Source organism: Glycine soja, chromosome 1 (genome assembly GCF_004193775.1).
Source record: "Glycine soja cultivar W05 chromosome 1, ASM419377v2, whole genome shotgun sequence".
Taxonomy (NCBI): Eukaryota; Viridiplantae; Streptophyta; class Magnoliopsida; order Fabales; family Fabaceae; genus Glycine; species Glycine soja.
The window spans coordinates 2007792-2023052 of NC_041002.1; the positions used below are offsets into that span (position 1 = coordinate 2007792).

The 15261-nt window shown below is 30.7% G+C and overlaps 1 protein-coding gene across 1 annotated transcript; it reads left to right on the plus strand.

The window, feature by feature from the left end:
* Nucleotides 1-6537: 6537 nt before the first annotated feature.
* Nucleotides 6538-10663, plus strand: LOC114409020 (ABC transporter G family member 17-like). The gene is made up of 3 exons (XM_028372296.1): nucleotides 6538-7259; nucleotides 8185-8897; nucleotides 9503-10663. The coding sequence occupies exons 1-3, from the start codon at nucleotides 6771-6773 to the stop codon at nucleotides 10482-10484; spliced, it is 2184 nt and encodes a 727-aa protein (XP_028228097.1). The 5' UTR covers nucleotides 6538-6770; the 3' UTR covers nucleotides 10485-10663.
* The last annotated feature ends 4598 nt before the right edge of the window (nucleotides 10664-15261 follow it).

Consider the following 15261-nt stretch of genomic DNA (forward strand, 5'->3'; position numbering starts at 1 on the left):
CATCACCATATCCGTTTCACGAACCCGGCAGAGTTGTAAATAAATTAAATTAATAAGAAAGATTCTATTTTATTTTTGTATGACCAACAAGTCACCACAACTTTATCGCTGCACCAGCTCGTCCTCATTATATATATATATATATATATATAATTTCATTCATGTATTAAAGAACATATAATTATTACTACTTAATAAATAAATTTGACCAAACTGGACATCCAAATTGAATATGTATTTACTATTATTAAATAAATAAATTTATATATTGTTATTATAAATTACAGTATTGATAAACTAATATTAATAATACTATTAGTATATTTATAGATAATTTAATAATTAATAAATATAAATTAGTTTACATTAATATACTTTTACAGAAATATAAATATATTAGGTATGATATAAATATATTAAAAAGTTAATTGGAAATATATAAATACAAGTTTTAGTAACTAAAATTTGCAAATTATATGCACAATATTGATATAATATTTTTTTCAACCAAGCTTCTTCTAATATATTTATATCTATTAAATTATTGATTTATCTATTAATATACTAATAATGTTATCAATACTAATTAATAGTAATAATATATATGGATAATATATTTTCTTTTTATTTAGGAGTAGATATGTGTAATTTTTTGTGTGTGTTAGGATTAATGGTTCTAATCTCACCTTTAACATTTATTTTAAAAAGATTATATGAAGAAATTGAAAAAAATATATGGGGTCCATTAAAAAATTAAAATGACTTATTTACTCTTTTATTTTAGATTATGTAAATATACTATTAGGACACATGTCATTACAATACACACTGCTTTATATATATTTCTACTTTCAATCCAAATAATTTAAAAATCCACTCATTTTCTATTACGATTTTACATTGAAAAAACTCAATAAGTAGTCCACCTATGAACCACTACTTATAATCATTTGATATATTATAAAATATTTAATGGTTTAGATTCAACATATTATAAAATTTATAATTAGTATTTATTGATTAATCAAATATAATTAATCCAACAGTTAATGAACTCCTTTATAATCCCAACCAATCAAGAAACTTCATGTTCCACTTCACCTCCACCATGCACTGCCAGTCTGATTAAGGCACATCATCACCAACAATTATATTGCACTCAAAATTATATTTCATCTATAATAAATAACTCCACAATGTCATAATTAAATCGGCAAAAGCAAAATAGCCATGCAATAATAGAATCCCTGCCCTATCAAAAATCATTATTGCCGTTGTTGACTTCGACATTTCTCTCAAAGATGTCTTTGTCTTCCACTTGCATACTCTCAACATTGAAGTTGAAGATCTTGGAATCTCTTCCTACTACTCTGCTAGAGTCAAGGTAGGTTGCAGAGTCTCCAAATCCTTCTCTATCTATGATCTTATTGCTTGTGGCACCATCGTTGACATCTCCAAAAACTCCTCGATGTCTTCCTCTTCCTCATTCTTCCATCACCAACATTGTTCTTAAACTGAACATCCTCTTAATTAAACATGTTCTAGAACCCAAAAAATGAGTAAAAGCACAAATCAATGAAAGCAAATGTTGTTGGAATCAAGCTTCATAGGAATCTCATCACATGTTATTGAAATCTTAGATCATATTCTCAATTCAACTCATACTTGATCCTTATAGAGTTCTCAAATCTTAATTGATTTGTTAAAGAATTGAGACTTAATTTCTATATTAGATCCCTACATTTTTAGAAGATCTAATCTAGAAATTAGGTTAAAAAAAGAGGATTTCAAACATTAAAGAACCTTAGTTCTATCCTAGAAATCATATTCCATGTATTTCTACTCCAAATGTAGAATTAAGATATGTTTTCCAACACAAAATAACTCATGAAATCAAGATTTATCAAGCCCAGACAGATATTTAGGCATAGAAATAGAAATCTAATGCATTGGATAAAAGAATAGATAAACAAGAATTACATGGTTTGAGCTCTTATTACATGTTTAATTCCAACAACCATGAAGTTTAGCTACTACAGGCCAAGAAGAAGATGAAGATCCAAGAAGAATTGGTGGAAGATAAAGAATCAACCATGGAAGAAAAATATATAGAGAGAGGGGGGAGGGGAGGAGATCGTGCTTTAGAATTGCCCTTATCCTGGGGCAAGTTCATTATTTGGGCTGAATGGTCGTATAACACCTCCATTCATGCCGCAACAGGGATTACTCCATACAAAACCACCTTTGGGAAGAAACCACCCTCCATCCCTCAATACCTCATTGGAACCTCGAACATAGATGCCGTTGATGATTTCTTAACCAGTCGCGAAATAGTCTTTGCCATGTTAAGAAAGAAGCTCCTTAAAGCTTAACAGACTATGAAGCAATTTGTTGATGCCAATAGACGAGAGGTACAATTTTAGGGGATTGGGTGCTGGTAAAACTCTGACCTCGCCGTCAAACCACTGTCACCGACGCTGCCCACTCCAAATTGGCAAAATGCTATTACGGCCCATTCCGAGTTTTAGAGAAGATAGGCCCAATTGCTTATCACTTGGAGCTACCCCCTCATTCCCGAATACACCCTGTATTTCACTGCTCCCTCCTTAAACCTTTTCACCAAAATTCTTCTACGCACACCCCTGTTGGTAACTTACCATCTAAGTTCGTGGACAATGACCCTGTGATTACTCCTCTCGTGATTCTGAACACCAAATGGGCTCCTTCTGCTAATGGGCTCGAGCCGTTGGTCCTGGTCCAGTGGCAGGGCTTGCTTTCGAAAGACACTTAATGGGAGTCTTGGACCAAGCTAAAGGAAAACTACCACCTTGAGGACAAGGTGCTTCCAGATGAGCAAGGGGATGTTATGAAGCAACCCAGCATAGGGGAGCTGCAAGTAGACAAGGAGGAGACAAGCACTAACCTCAGAGCTAAAAGGAAAACGAGCAAGCCTCACTACCTGGATGATTTTGTAATTAACTCTGACCCTAAGCGCTAAGCTGGCAGCTTCTCATTGGATAGGAAAGATACTTTGTCTGCCAGGATCTTCATTCTGTTATCCTTTCTATTATTGCACCCTTAGGACCTGTTGAGGAAAGAATAATCAGCTTAGCATTTGGTGCTTATATATATATGAATCAAAGATGTAATAGAATATAAACAATAATAATCAAAATTTAATTTCCTCTCCTTAATCTCTCTTTCTAGAGGACTCCTGGACCTCGAACTTTACGAACATAACAATTGTCTCATCAAAATTATGAATGAGTCAATCACAAACCTTCGCCTCTTCACTTATAAATAGAGTTTATGTTAAAACATGCCATATCAAATTAAGAGAATACAAGTTTTCATTTAAGTGAGAATTCTTGTTGTTGAATTGGAATTTGTGTCACTTAAGCGATACCATACTATTACTTAAGCGCCCCTTGTGTATGCTCTCGGATCCATATCCAGCTTAAGCAAGCCTTAACTTGAAACTCTTCTTCATGGAAGTTTTGTCGCCTAAGTGGGATTAACCATTTACTTTAGTGAGAGACTTGTGAGTCACCACTCTCCTTTGCATCTTCAATCCTTCATGTGAAAATCATCCAAAATTCAATAAGACTTCAGTTGTCAATGCAGTTAGCATAATTCTTTTTTTTTTTTTTTTTTTTACAAACTAGCAGATTTAAGAGTCCATTTTAAATAAAAATTAAGATAATTATTCACAAAGTAAAAGTGTGAAAAATAATTATCATTTCATCAGTAAACTACGTATTAATGGCCTCAAGTAGAATCCACCCATTTCATATCCATTCTCTCTTTTCTTCTACTTTTTTCTATACTCCACATCTTTCTTTTCAGAATTTTCTATTATCCAAAGAAAGCATTCATGAGATTTTTTTCTTTGAGTGTGGGGCCCCATGTTTCTCCTTCCAATAAACCAAAAAATTCATTTTCTGGCTCATTTATTTCTCATCTATTTCTTTCGCTTCAAAATCTATCTAAACAATCACACCGTTAATACACATGGGTTATTAATTTGAAAAATAAATTACCATAAGGATATAAATAATAATATTAAAAAATAATGTTTTTCATTTCATCAATGTTATCCACGTTGGTACATGGGACGGAGACTGTACCCAACTATATTTCTGGGGTACTGGAAATTTCACCTAAATATTATTTATGTACACTATTAATAAAAGTGAAAAAAGAAATAAAAATGAAAAGAAAAAGCATCATTGACGACTACAAAATGTTATACAGAAGACGAGTTGATTACTTTTGAAGACTGATAAAAATGAGCTTGCATGCAAAATATATTTACACTTTTTTTTTCTCTCTTTTCTTTTGCCGTCCATTGATATAGTCGTCTTAATTCCTCAATTGAAGAGTGTCACACCTCTTCATCACTATTTTTGTTATGAATGTATTTGCTGACTTTGATTGCTAGTATTTTATCTGATTTGTCAAGCAAGAATCACAAGACAGATTTGTTTATATATATATATATATATATATATATATATATATATATATATATATATATATATATATATATTATAATGGCATTGTGACAAATTCTAAGATGGAACCCGATTCCAGCGAAGTTAAAAATTCGTCGGTGTGTTTGGTATGACTTAAGATAGACGAATTTTTTTCTCATGAATGACAATAATGCCAAATGTGTTATGGCATTTTTTTTGGAATATGCGTTCATAAATTATAACAATTCTTTTAAAAACTTTTTAATGAACTTCTTCTAAAAACAAATGAATGTATATTAACAAATTGTCCCGAGATCATTAATATATACACTCACTTATTATTTTAGAATAAGTATTTTAAAATTTATAATTATGATTTTCTTAAAATGTATCTAAGATATAACTTAATAATATACTCTTTTAGAGTTATAATTAAGGTTGTTCGGTGGTTGAAAAAAGAAGAAGAAAGATTCTGAATTTGAATTTTTCTCACTTTACTCTTTTTAAATAACAAGCAAGTATATGTATGTATAAATATTACAATTACATTATATTATATAGACTGTTTACTTGGTCCTAATTTGTCTATCTTGAGTCATATAAGTAAGTGTATACTCCTCCTCTAAAAAAAGTAGGTGTACTCCAATTTTGACTACTCAACTCAATTATATTAAGTATTCAAGTGTACGCATTAATGCTAAATTGATAAAAGAGAGTTTAGGGTAACTCACCTAGACGCTGTTTTAATTGGATTTAATTTCTTTTTAAAATGAGGAATTCATTTTAAAGATAAAATAAGAAATATAAATTGTTAATGAAAATTTAATAGTAATATTACATCAATATGTATAATAAATCATACATTTATTGAATATCAACTATTGATTAACTCATTAAAGAGTACTACTTTATCTTAACTTACTTTACAAGAATAAGTGCATTTTAGTTTTACACGTGTTTTATGACAACAAAAGATTAAAATCTATCAAATTCAAAACATAATTATTTACTAGAAAATAAAAAAGCTAGTAGATCATCGACCAACAGTCATAGATCCTCTTTGATTCAGGTGGAAAAGATTCCAGCTAAGAAAATCATACTTCAGTGTCATCCTTCAACTTTTATTCAATTGTACGTTAATAATGGTAACTTCTGTATGAAAAGGAGAAAAATGTAATAATTATTTAATATGAAAAGAAAAGATAGATGTTAGTTAAATTGCAATAGAAAAGAAAAAGAGAGGTTTAAGATGATTTTTTAATCTTTTATATGGAATAATATAGTATTTTTATAGATGAAGATAATTAATTTAATAGTTATGGTGAGATTTCATTATGCATTTCTAACCATATTTTCTATAGGATTCTCTTATCTTTTTCTTCTTCTAGTTAACTTGTGAACTAAGGGATCAAAAATCAAATATTAGTAATAATTGAATTTCTTATTGGACAACTCATATGTTCATATCAATCTATTATGTGTCTTTGCATTTAACATTTGTTAGATATTAAGATGTCTAAAATATTAGGATGTCTAAGTATTAAATCTTATTGCATTATTAAATGAGTAATGATATATAAAAATCAATATTATAAATTTCTATTTGTCATTCTTTCTTTTCTTTTTCTCTCTATCTTTTTATAAAATCATATAATCTATTATATCTATATTTTATTTTTCTCTAGATGTCTAATAGGATAAGGGTGTCAAAGATATTTATTGTTGTTAAATAGCATTTAGTTAATATTTTCCACAAAAGAAAGAATTCGCGCGAAAGTAACCAATTTTTGTTTTACTAATTAATAGTTCATAAAATTGGTAAGTCCGTTGTGCTACAGATACATACAATAATGAACCATATATAAATCCAAAAAGGTATATATGGTTCATAGCCAGGCTTTCTTTACTGAGTATTATATACATTACGTATGCATGCTTAATGTAATTAAACGAATATAATCAACCAAGCGATGAAGAAAACGAGAAGACACTTTCACCTTTCGATGGAAACAACCTCAAATGGATTCTTCAATGAAGACAGCATGGTGAATATATAGCTTTGGAAGCACATCTTCACCGGCTGCACAAAGTCCTTTTCCCACATGCATTCTTTTCCCTTCTCTTTTAATACATCCTCATCTCTCCACCCCTTCAGTTTCGGAGGAGCCCTTCTGAATAGGCTCTACTCTCAACATCGATCTTCTCAAATAGTCTCATATATCTGTCTTCGATTCTTACAAATAATAACAATAAAAAAAAAAATAGTACTGAACTTCCCACACCATAGCCTCAAACATGACTCAAGCCAATGGCCACCGTCGTGTTGATCAAACAGTGATTGACATAAAGAAACCGCCGGTGAGCTTCACCGGGGGTCTGGTGTTCGAGTGCCTCACTTACACCGTTACAAAGAAGAAGAAGGTTGAGGAGAAGTGGTCGAATCAAGAGGTGGACCTGCTGCATGAAATCACTAGCTATGCACCAAAGGGTTGCATCACTGCAGTGATGGGCCCTAGTGGCGCAGGAAAGTCCACTCTCTTGGATGGCCTTGCTGGGAGGATTGCGAGTGGGAGCCTCAAAGGGAGGGTCTCCTTGGATGGGGCAACTGTGAGTGCAAGCTTGATCAAGAGAACTTCTGCATATATCATGCAGGAAGATAGGCTTTTCCCAATGCTAACTGTCTATGAGACTTTGATGTTTGCTGCTGATTTTCGTCTTGGACCACTTTCACTTGCTGATAAGAAGCAGAGGGTGGAGAAGCTCATTGACCAGCTTGGCTTAACGGTAAGGGTTTTGCAACCAATGAAATAGTCCTACATGTACTAGATTAATCTGCTACCAATTAATTGAGCTGTTTACTTATTCTAAACTCAGAAAATATTATACCAATAAGTAGAGTAACTTTAAAAGAATTAAGTATCAATGTTTTTAGGGTTTTGGCTCCTTAAAATTATATGCACTTCTCTCTAAAGTAGTATATATGAACTTAATCATGTCAACAGCTAATAAAGACGTACTCTGATCGAAATAATACATGTACATGTAAAATAAATTATGGAATTGTTACATTTTGACTATCATTGTCGTGCTCTGTATTTTCTGCAATGTATCTTGTATTTTAGTTTACTCCCTTCTATCTTTATTATAAGATATAATTAACTAATTGAGCAAGTAAGATTCAGATATTTGATTAATTTAGTTAAAACTTAAATATGCTTTTAATTTTTTAAAATTAAGTATTATTTTATTCCTTCAAATTTGAAATTATTTTTTTAATTCTAAAAATTCATAAAATATTTTTTTTAGTTTTTTTAAAGCATGATTCAAATATAGAATAAAAAATTTATAATTTTTAATAATTTTTTTATTGCCATATTTTATTTTTAAAAATTTATGATTCAAATATAAAATAATTTTTTTATTTTTAATAATCAAATTATAACAGTAAAACATACAAAAAATATAAATCCCGTATTTCTTGTTTAATTCACACTTTTCAAAAGAATAAAAAATATTTACGAATTTCACGGATTAGAAAATAACTTTAAATTTAAAGGACTAAAAAAATAACTTGAAACATAAAACATGTTTAAATATTTAGTTAATAACATTAAATTTATTTATTGTAATTGGTATTTTGTTTTCTTATCACATGATCGATTAATTGCTTAATCTCTAACACATGCATGTTTGTGTTTTGGTTGATCAGTCATCTCGAAACACCTACATAGGAGACGAAGGTACAAGAGGAATATCCGGCGGAGAGCGGCGGCGGGTCTCAATCGGCGTGGACATCATCCACGGCCCATCCCTCCTCTTCCTGGACGAGCCAACCTCAGGGCTAGACTCCACCAGCGCCCACAGCGTGATCGAGAAAGTGCACGACATCGCTCGCGGCGGCAGCACCGTGATCCTCACCATCCACCAGCCCTCATCAAGAATCCAACTCCTCCTCGACCACCTAATCATCCTCGCAAGAGGGCAACTCATGTTCCAAGGCTCACCCCAGGACGTGGCACTCCACCTGAGTCGCATGCCACGCAAAATCCCCAAAGGAGAGAGCCCCATCGAGCTTCTCATTGACGTGATCCAAGAGTATGATCAGTCTGAGGTTGGAGTTGAGGCACTTGCTGAGTTCGCACGCACTGGTGTCAAGCCACCTCCTTTGTCTGGCCAACAACAACACTCTGTGTCTTCTGTTGCTCCGTCCTCGCACCTTAGCCATAGGTATGAGGAAAATTCTCAGGACTTGTCTTACTCGTCGCAAGTGAGTAGAAGGGTCGTTGATGGTTTTGATCACAGTCTCAGAAGTTCCCATAACAACAACACATCAATGTCGTGGAGCACTGGGAATAGTGCGGCGTTTTTGAAATTCACTCCTTCGCGGCTTAAGAATGATCACAAGCTGCAGAATACCGCGAGGTAAATGACTAGAGCATTTATTCAACATTGGTTTACATGACAACTTTCATTGAATAGTCCCTTCGGTTTTAAATATAAATTAAAAAAATGATTTGTGCTAACTAAAAACTTAATTAATTATATTAATTTTAATTAATTTTTTTATTAACTTATTTCTCATCGAAATTTAATATAAAAATAAAATAAATTATTATAACTAATACTTCAATCAAACGATGAATATTTAAAGATAATAATATTAAATAATATAAAATTAGTTAAATTTTTATATTTAAAAAATATGTTTTTTCCTTTTTATATTTGAAATTGGAGAAAGTAATTGATAATTATCTTATGAGATTTATTAATAACAAGACAAGTCGGTGAATTATCTCAAGTAACATTAATTGTTATTTTTATTTATGTTTCTACTAAATGTTATTTTAATTTTTGAATTTAATATTAATATTATTTTTTTTCATTTATTTTACACTTTATTTTATTTTGAGAGGAAGGAAGTATTTTTCATAGAAGTCCAATTGTTAATTAAGCGTTTAATTTATGTTCTAAATTTTGTTATGTTCTTGGTATGCTTAATCAATCATTTGTGTTTGTGTGAAACGCAGAACCAATGCTTCACCTGGATACTACGCACACTGGAGTGAAATCCTCGAAGCCACTCCAACACCCCGTAGCAGTGACTACACAGTGAATGAGAAGGACTACCTCGCTCCCTCAAACGCCACACAGGAACACCTTGGAGCAAAGTTTGCAAATTCCTACCTAGGAGAGATTTGGATCCTTATGCGTCGCAACTTCATAAACATAAGGCGCACCCCTGAGCTCTTCCTTTCAAGACTCATGGTTCTCACCTTCATGGGCATCATGATGGCCACCATGTTCTTCAAGCCAAAAGAAACTTTGCAAGGAATCACCAACCGCCTCAGCTTCTTCATCTTCACAGTGTGCCTTTTCTTCTTCTCCTCTAACGACGCCGTCCCGGCCTTCATCCAAGAAAGGTTCATCTTCATAAGGGAAACCTCTCACAACGCCTATAGAGCTTCCACTTACACCATTGCAGGCCTAATCACTCACATGCCCTTTATTCTTCTCCAAGCAACTGCTTATGCCGTCATTGTTTGGTTTGCCCTAAAACTTAGAGGCCCTTTTCTTTACTTCTTGCTTGTTCTCTTCGTTTCTCTTCTTTCAACCAATTCATTTGTTGTGTTTGTGAGCTCAGTGGTTCCAAACTACATCTTGGGTTATGCTGTAGTTATTGCCTTCACTGCCTTGTTCTTCTTGTTCTGTGGATACTTCTTGAACAGCAACGACATTCCCCATTATTGGCGTTGGATGAACAAAATTTCGACCATGACGTACCCTTATGAGGGGCTATTGATGAACCAGTACCAGACCAATGATACCTTTGGGTTTGGGTATCTTGATGGTGCACGGATTACCGGTTTAGATATCTTGAATAGTCTACATATTGACACTGATGAACGTAAGAAGAGGACAATTGTGCTTACAATGTTTGGTTGGGCTGTGCTATATAGGGTTTTGTTTTACTTGGTCCTTCGTTTTGCATCAAAAAACCAAAGGTCGTAGTGAACTATATATAGTATATCTAAGGGAGAGTGTGAGTTAGTTAACCATTTGATTTGTTTTGCACTGCAAACATTGCTTTACGCTGGAGGAGCTGTTAAATATGTTGCTTCATTGTATTGTATTTTGCATCAAGCTTTATAATTGTATAATAAAACTTGATGGACTTTTTACCTGATAAATTACGAGTTTAATTTCTATACACTTATTAGTGTTAAAAGTGTAAATCAAGGATCTAGAGAAAAGCCTTTCAACAAATCACAGTTCCAGTGATTGAATTTGTTATTTGCAAAGAATAAAGGGAAAAAGAACTTATTAATAAAGATCTGACTTCATTCAATGGAAAAACAGTGATTGTGTTGTAATGTGTGAGTTTATGGCAATCTGTGAACTTCCTAATATCCAATGCTGAAAATCTCTCTTAAGTTGGATTTTCAGAAAACAGTATTTTAAAGTATAATTTACTTTTGATCTAATTAGTGAATCATATTCCACCACCCGTTCTAAAATAAGTGTTGTTTTAAGCGTCATTTTAAGTTTTTTTTACACAAATTAAGAAAAATTAATGAATAATAATAATAATTTTATAAAATTAAATTTATTAAATAGATGAAAAAGAATAATATTAGAATCATTAAAAAATTAAAATGAAAATTTAAAAAAATAGATGAAAAAGAATAATATTAGAGTCATTAAAAAATTAAAATGAAATTTATTAGAAATATTAATGAAAAAATAATTAATATCATTTTTTAATATTTTTTTAAAATACAAGATTTAGTACAGATGAAATATTATATACCTTCATGTATATAAAATTTTCGTCACGCCTCAAGTCTGTTATGTAATCCGAGCCACAGATAAATATGAACTTCCACCATGGGGTTATTCGGGTGGAGGAAAAAAATTAAGGAAGGAAAAACAAGTTAAGATAAAGAGTGTGTTTATAGAAAAGAAATGGAGGAGCAATAAGAAAGGAGGAGAAGAAAATACATGAAAAATATAAAATTGGAATTTGTTAGTTAGTGAAAATAAGAGAAAAGAATAAAAAAAATTTAGACTCACAATTTTATTTTTGACAAATGTGATGAAGTGAGCAGTGGCCAACTGTATGTAGTACACAATTTATGGCAATTTTTTACTATTGGTTAAAAAAAACACTACTGTAAAAAATTCCAAAGATTATGAATATTAATTCAATTTCATAATCTTGGGATTTCCCTGTGACGTAATACAAAAAAAATTAATGTTGATCAAGTAGATATTTTTTTTTGGTGTCAATGTTGAGTAGATATATAATTCCAATTAGATTGACTTATAAGAGATTAATCGAATTTTTTTTTTTACAAACAATGTTTTCTATTTTATAATCATTATTTTGGTTGAGGAGTGATTATGATAAAATATTTCCTTATATATGAGAAAGGTCTTCTACCAGATATCGTGCCAAGTGCATGCCAAGTGCCTCTTCGACGATTTTATTTTTTTTAGATGTCAAGTTTGGCCTATGATAAATGTTTTGGCCATATGTATTATTAGCAGACAAAGCTAAATACAGAAATATGCTAGTAAATCCATTGGAAGTATCAAATTCTCTTTGTCGGGTATAGGCAAGCCAACTTGACTTCATCATTATGGAATGATATTTAAAAACTTAAGCCAAAATGTATGTGTATACACAATGGGGAAAACCTTTAGTTATACCGAAAAGATTAAAAAATTATGAAATTGACTTGATGATTGAAAAGATGAAAGAGAAAAAGAAAGTGTAGATTCTTCTATTAATAAAAATTAATAAAGTAAAAACTGATAAAAGAAACCGAAATTGTTAACTTAATAAGAGTTTTTCCAAGATGATTTAATATATGTCATCATGGATCATTAGCACTTAAAAATATAAGTTAACTCAAAACATCACAAAATTGATTTCCATTGATTTAATATTCATTATTTTAATTTTGTTTATTTTAAATGATTTTTTTAATGAAATTAGAGTCAGGGATTGCAAACTTTCTCAATATGTGCTTAGGTAACTTCAATCTTATATCTCTAGAATCTTCCATAAACAAACTCCTTCCATTCGAGTAGGTTTAACTAAGTCTTTTTTGTTTATTGTTTTTTTTCAAATTCAACTTTTAGTTCCTCAATAAAAGTTGACTGGTTAATGTTTCTAAACCTTTAAAAAAAGTTTCATTTTTAGTCTCTTATACTTATTAAATAAATAAAAATAATGAATTTAAACTTTTATTTATAAGCTAAGAATTTTTTTTGAAAATATTTAATAATCTTGATCGGTCAAATTTTTATTTAATTAGAAACTAAAAATCTTAATGTAAAAAACTGAGTAACTAATTAGTCATTTCTTTAAGAACTAAAAGCAGAATTTTTTTTAAAAAAAAAGAAACTGAAGACTTAATTAATTAACCCATCTCATTAAATAGGATTTAACCAACGTCTGTTTTCGCTAACAAATTCATACAGTCATAAGCAATTGATCTGAAACATTTAGGGTAGCAAGAGTCTCATCCTCTTTATGGATATGGTAATGGCTGGTGACCTCCTTGAGCTTGGTGACAGGAGCACCCTCCAAAGTCCCAATAAAGAGATTCCTAAATTCTAGTTCTAGATCTTTATTAAGTATTTTTCATTCTGTATTATGAGATTCAAATTTCAAAATTCTTTAAATATTTTGAAACGAAGTTTTTTTTAGCATGAAACATGTAAATACTTCTAAAATTATCTTTTCTCCTTTACAGATCCTAAGATTTCTAAATAAAGCATAAATTTAAGATATTTATGCTTAGTATAAATGTTAATTAGGAACACTCTTTCTAGCACTTACTCATCTAAAAAAATTATTTCCAACACTCTCTATCTCTCTATATAGATTGATTGAAATTATTTGAAATTACCAATTTTGATGAGTGTCAAGCTTAATTAATCATAATCATAACTTTGCTAGCCTGATGTAGTTAGTAGGCATGATGACGACTGCATCAAACTTTTGTGACTTAAAACATTAATCTTCAATAGATTGTTGAATCCTTTAACCAGCTTTGAAATTACCGGCAATATATATAATATTTTCTATGCAACTTGTTACTCTGACTAATACCATATAGGTAACACAATTTTTTTTTCTTTGACACTAAGAACAAATTTATATTTGTATAAACAGATATGCTTGAACGCATGCTATGGGCTTGACCAACCAAAATGTTATGTCAGGCATATCAACATCTATCCTTTCTTCAAACCAAAAGAAGAGAATCAGACCAAAAAAACATTCTATCCTTTCTGTATCTACAATCCTTCCAATAATCTGGATTTTTAGGCCTGGATAGATAAAATTAGAAAGAATGAGATTACCGAAATAGAGCATCAAATTAGACACATAAAATTAACGACAGTTGTTGATGCGAGTGATACTAGACTCGATTTTCTTAAATAAGATTTCAGGTAGGAATTTTGTAGATGAAAAAATGTGATTGAAAGAAAAAAAAAATTCCACTAAAGATATCTAGGCAGATTTTTTAACAAATATTAGTCATTAACAAAATCTATGAATACTCTATACCAACAACATCATAAAAAAAATTACTAGAATAGGAAAAACGCATTTACTAAACTGAGTTATAAATTTTAACAGCCTATGGTTGTTGTAATTTTTTTAATTAGTAGAAAAAGGAATTGGTCAGTACCAGATAATTAACGGGTGTAACCTATTGAAAAATGCTAATTAGTGCCTTAATGAATAAAATATGTACATAAAGTTTTCATTAATTTTTTTTATTAATACTAGTATATATTTATTGTGATTTTTAATAAAAAATAATCTATTTTGAATTCCTTAAAATAACTTATGAAGTACAAACGAATTTCATATATCAATTATCATTTCCAATATATTAAATATGGCACTCGGTTTCCTCAACGTGATAGCCACTCCAATCCTTACAGCCCGAGGACATTGTTTTCAACCATTTTCTATTCTTTTATATATTTACAAGACTATAGATATACCCCTGCCCATATTACACGTAACGTACTGAACCTGCTACATTCACCCTGTGTTTAGTTATTCATTAGAACTTTATCACTTGTGTTTGGTTTCACATTTTAGATATAATTTTTATGTTTTTGATATGATTTTCAGAATTAATAACTATTACTTCCACATCTCGTTTGATTCTTTCATTTTCAATAAGTTTCCAAACACATTAAACGTGGATAAAAATGTGAGAAATCAAAAAGCTAAGATATATTGCTTCTCCTTGAACGTAGATATTGAATGTGAAAATTTACTAATGCAACACACTCCCAAACATGTACTCAACTTGGAGAAGAGGAAGAATAACTTCAACTATGAGTGAGACTAGTAAGCTAAAAAAAACTTTAAAAAAATACTCATATCTACATTCTAATTTACCTTCAGGTATCCTACCGCATAACCACCTGATTTGATCCCTTGCACATCACAAGAAGTTTAATCATGATAATATTATGTTGGATATATATATATATATATATATATATATATATATATATATATATATATCCAACAACCTCAAACACAAATGGGAGTGGATCCTCATCACATTTTATTTCCACAAATAATTATTGAAAATTATGTTGATGATTAAGGAATAATGAATAGGCTGTAGTATGGAGTCTGCTTTCTATTCCTTTTGGAGTGTTCTTTTTTTTTTTTTTTTTAAATAACTATTAAGCTATATAAGAGATTAGGTAAACAATTTTATTTACCAGAAATTGTGCAAAA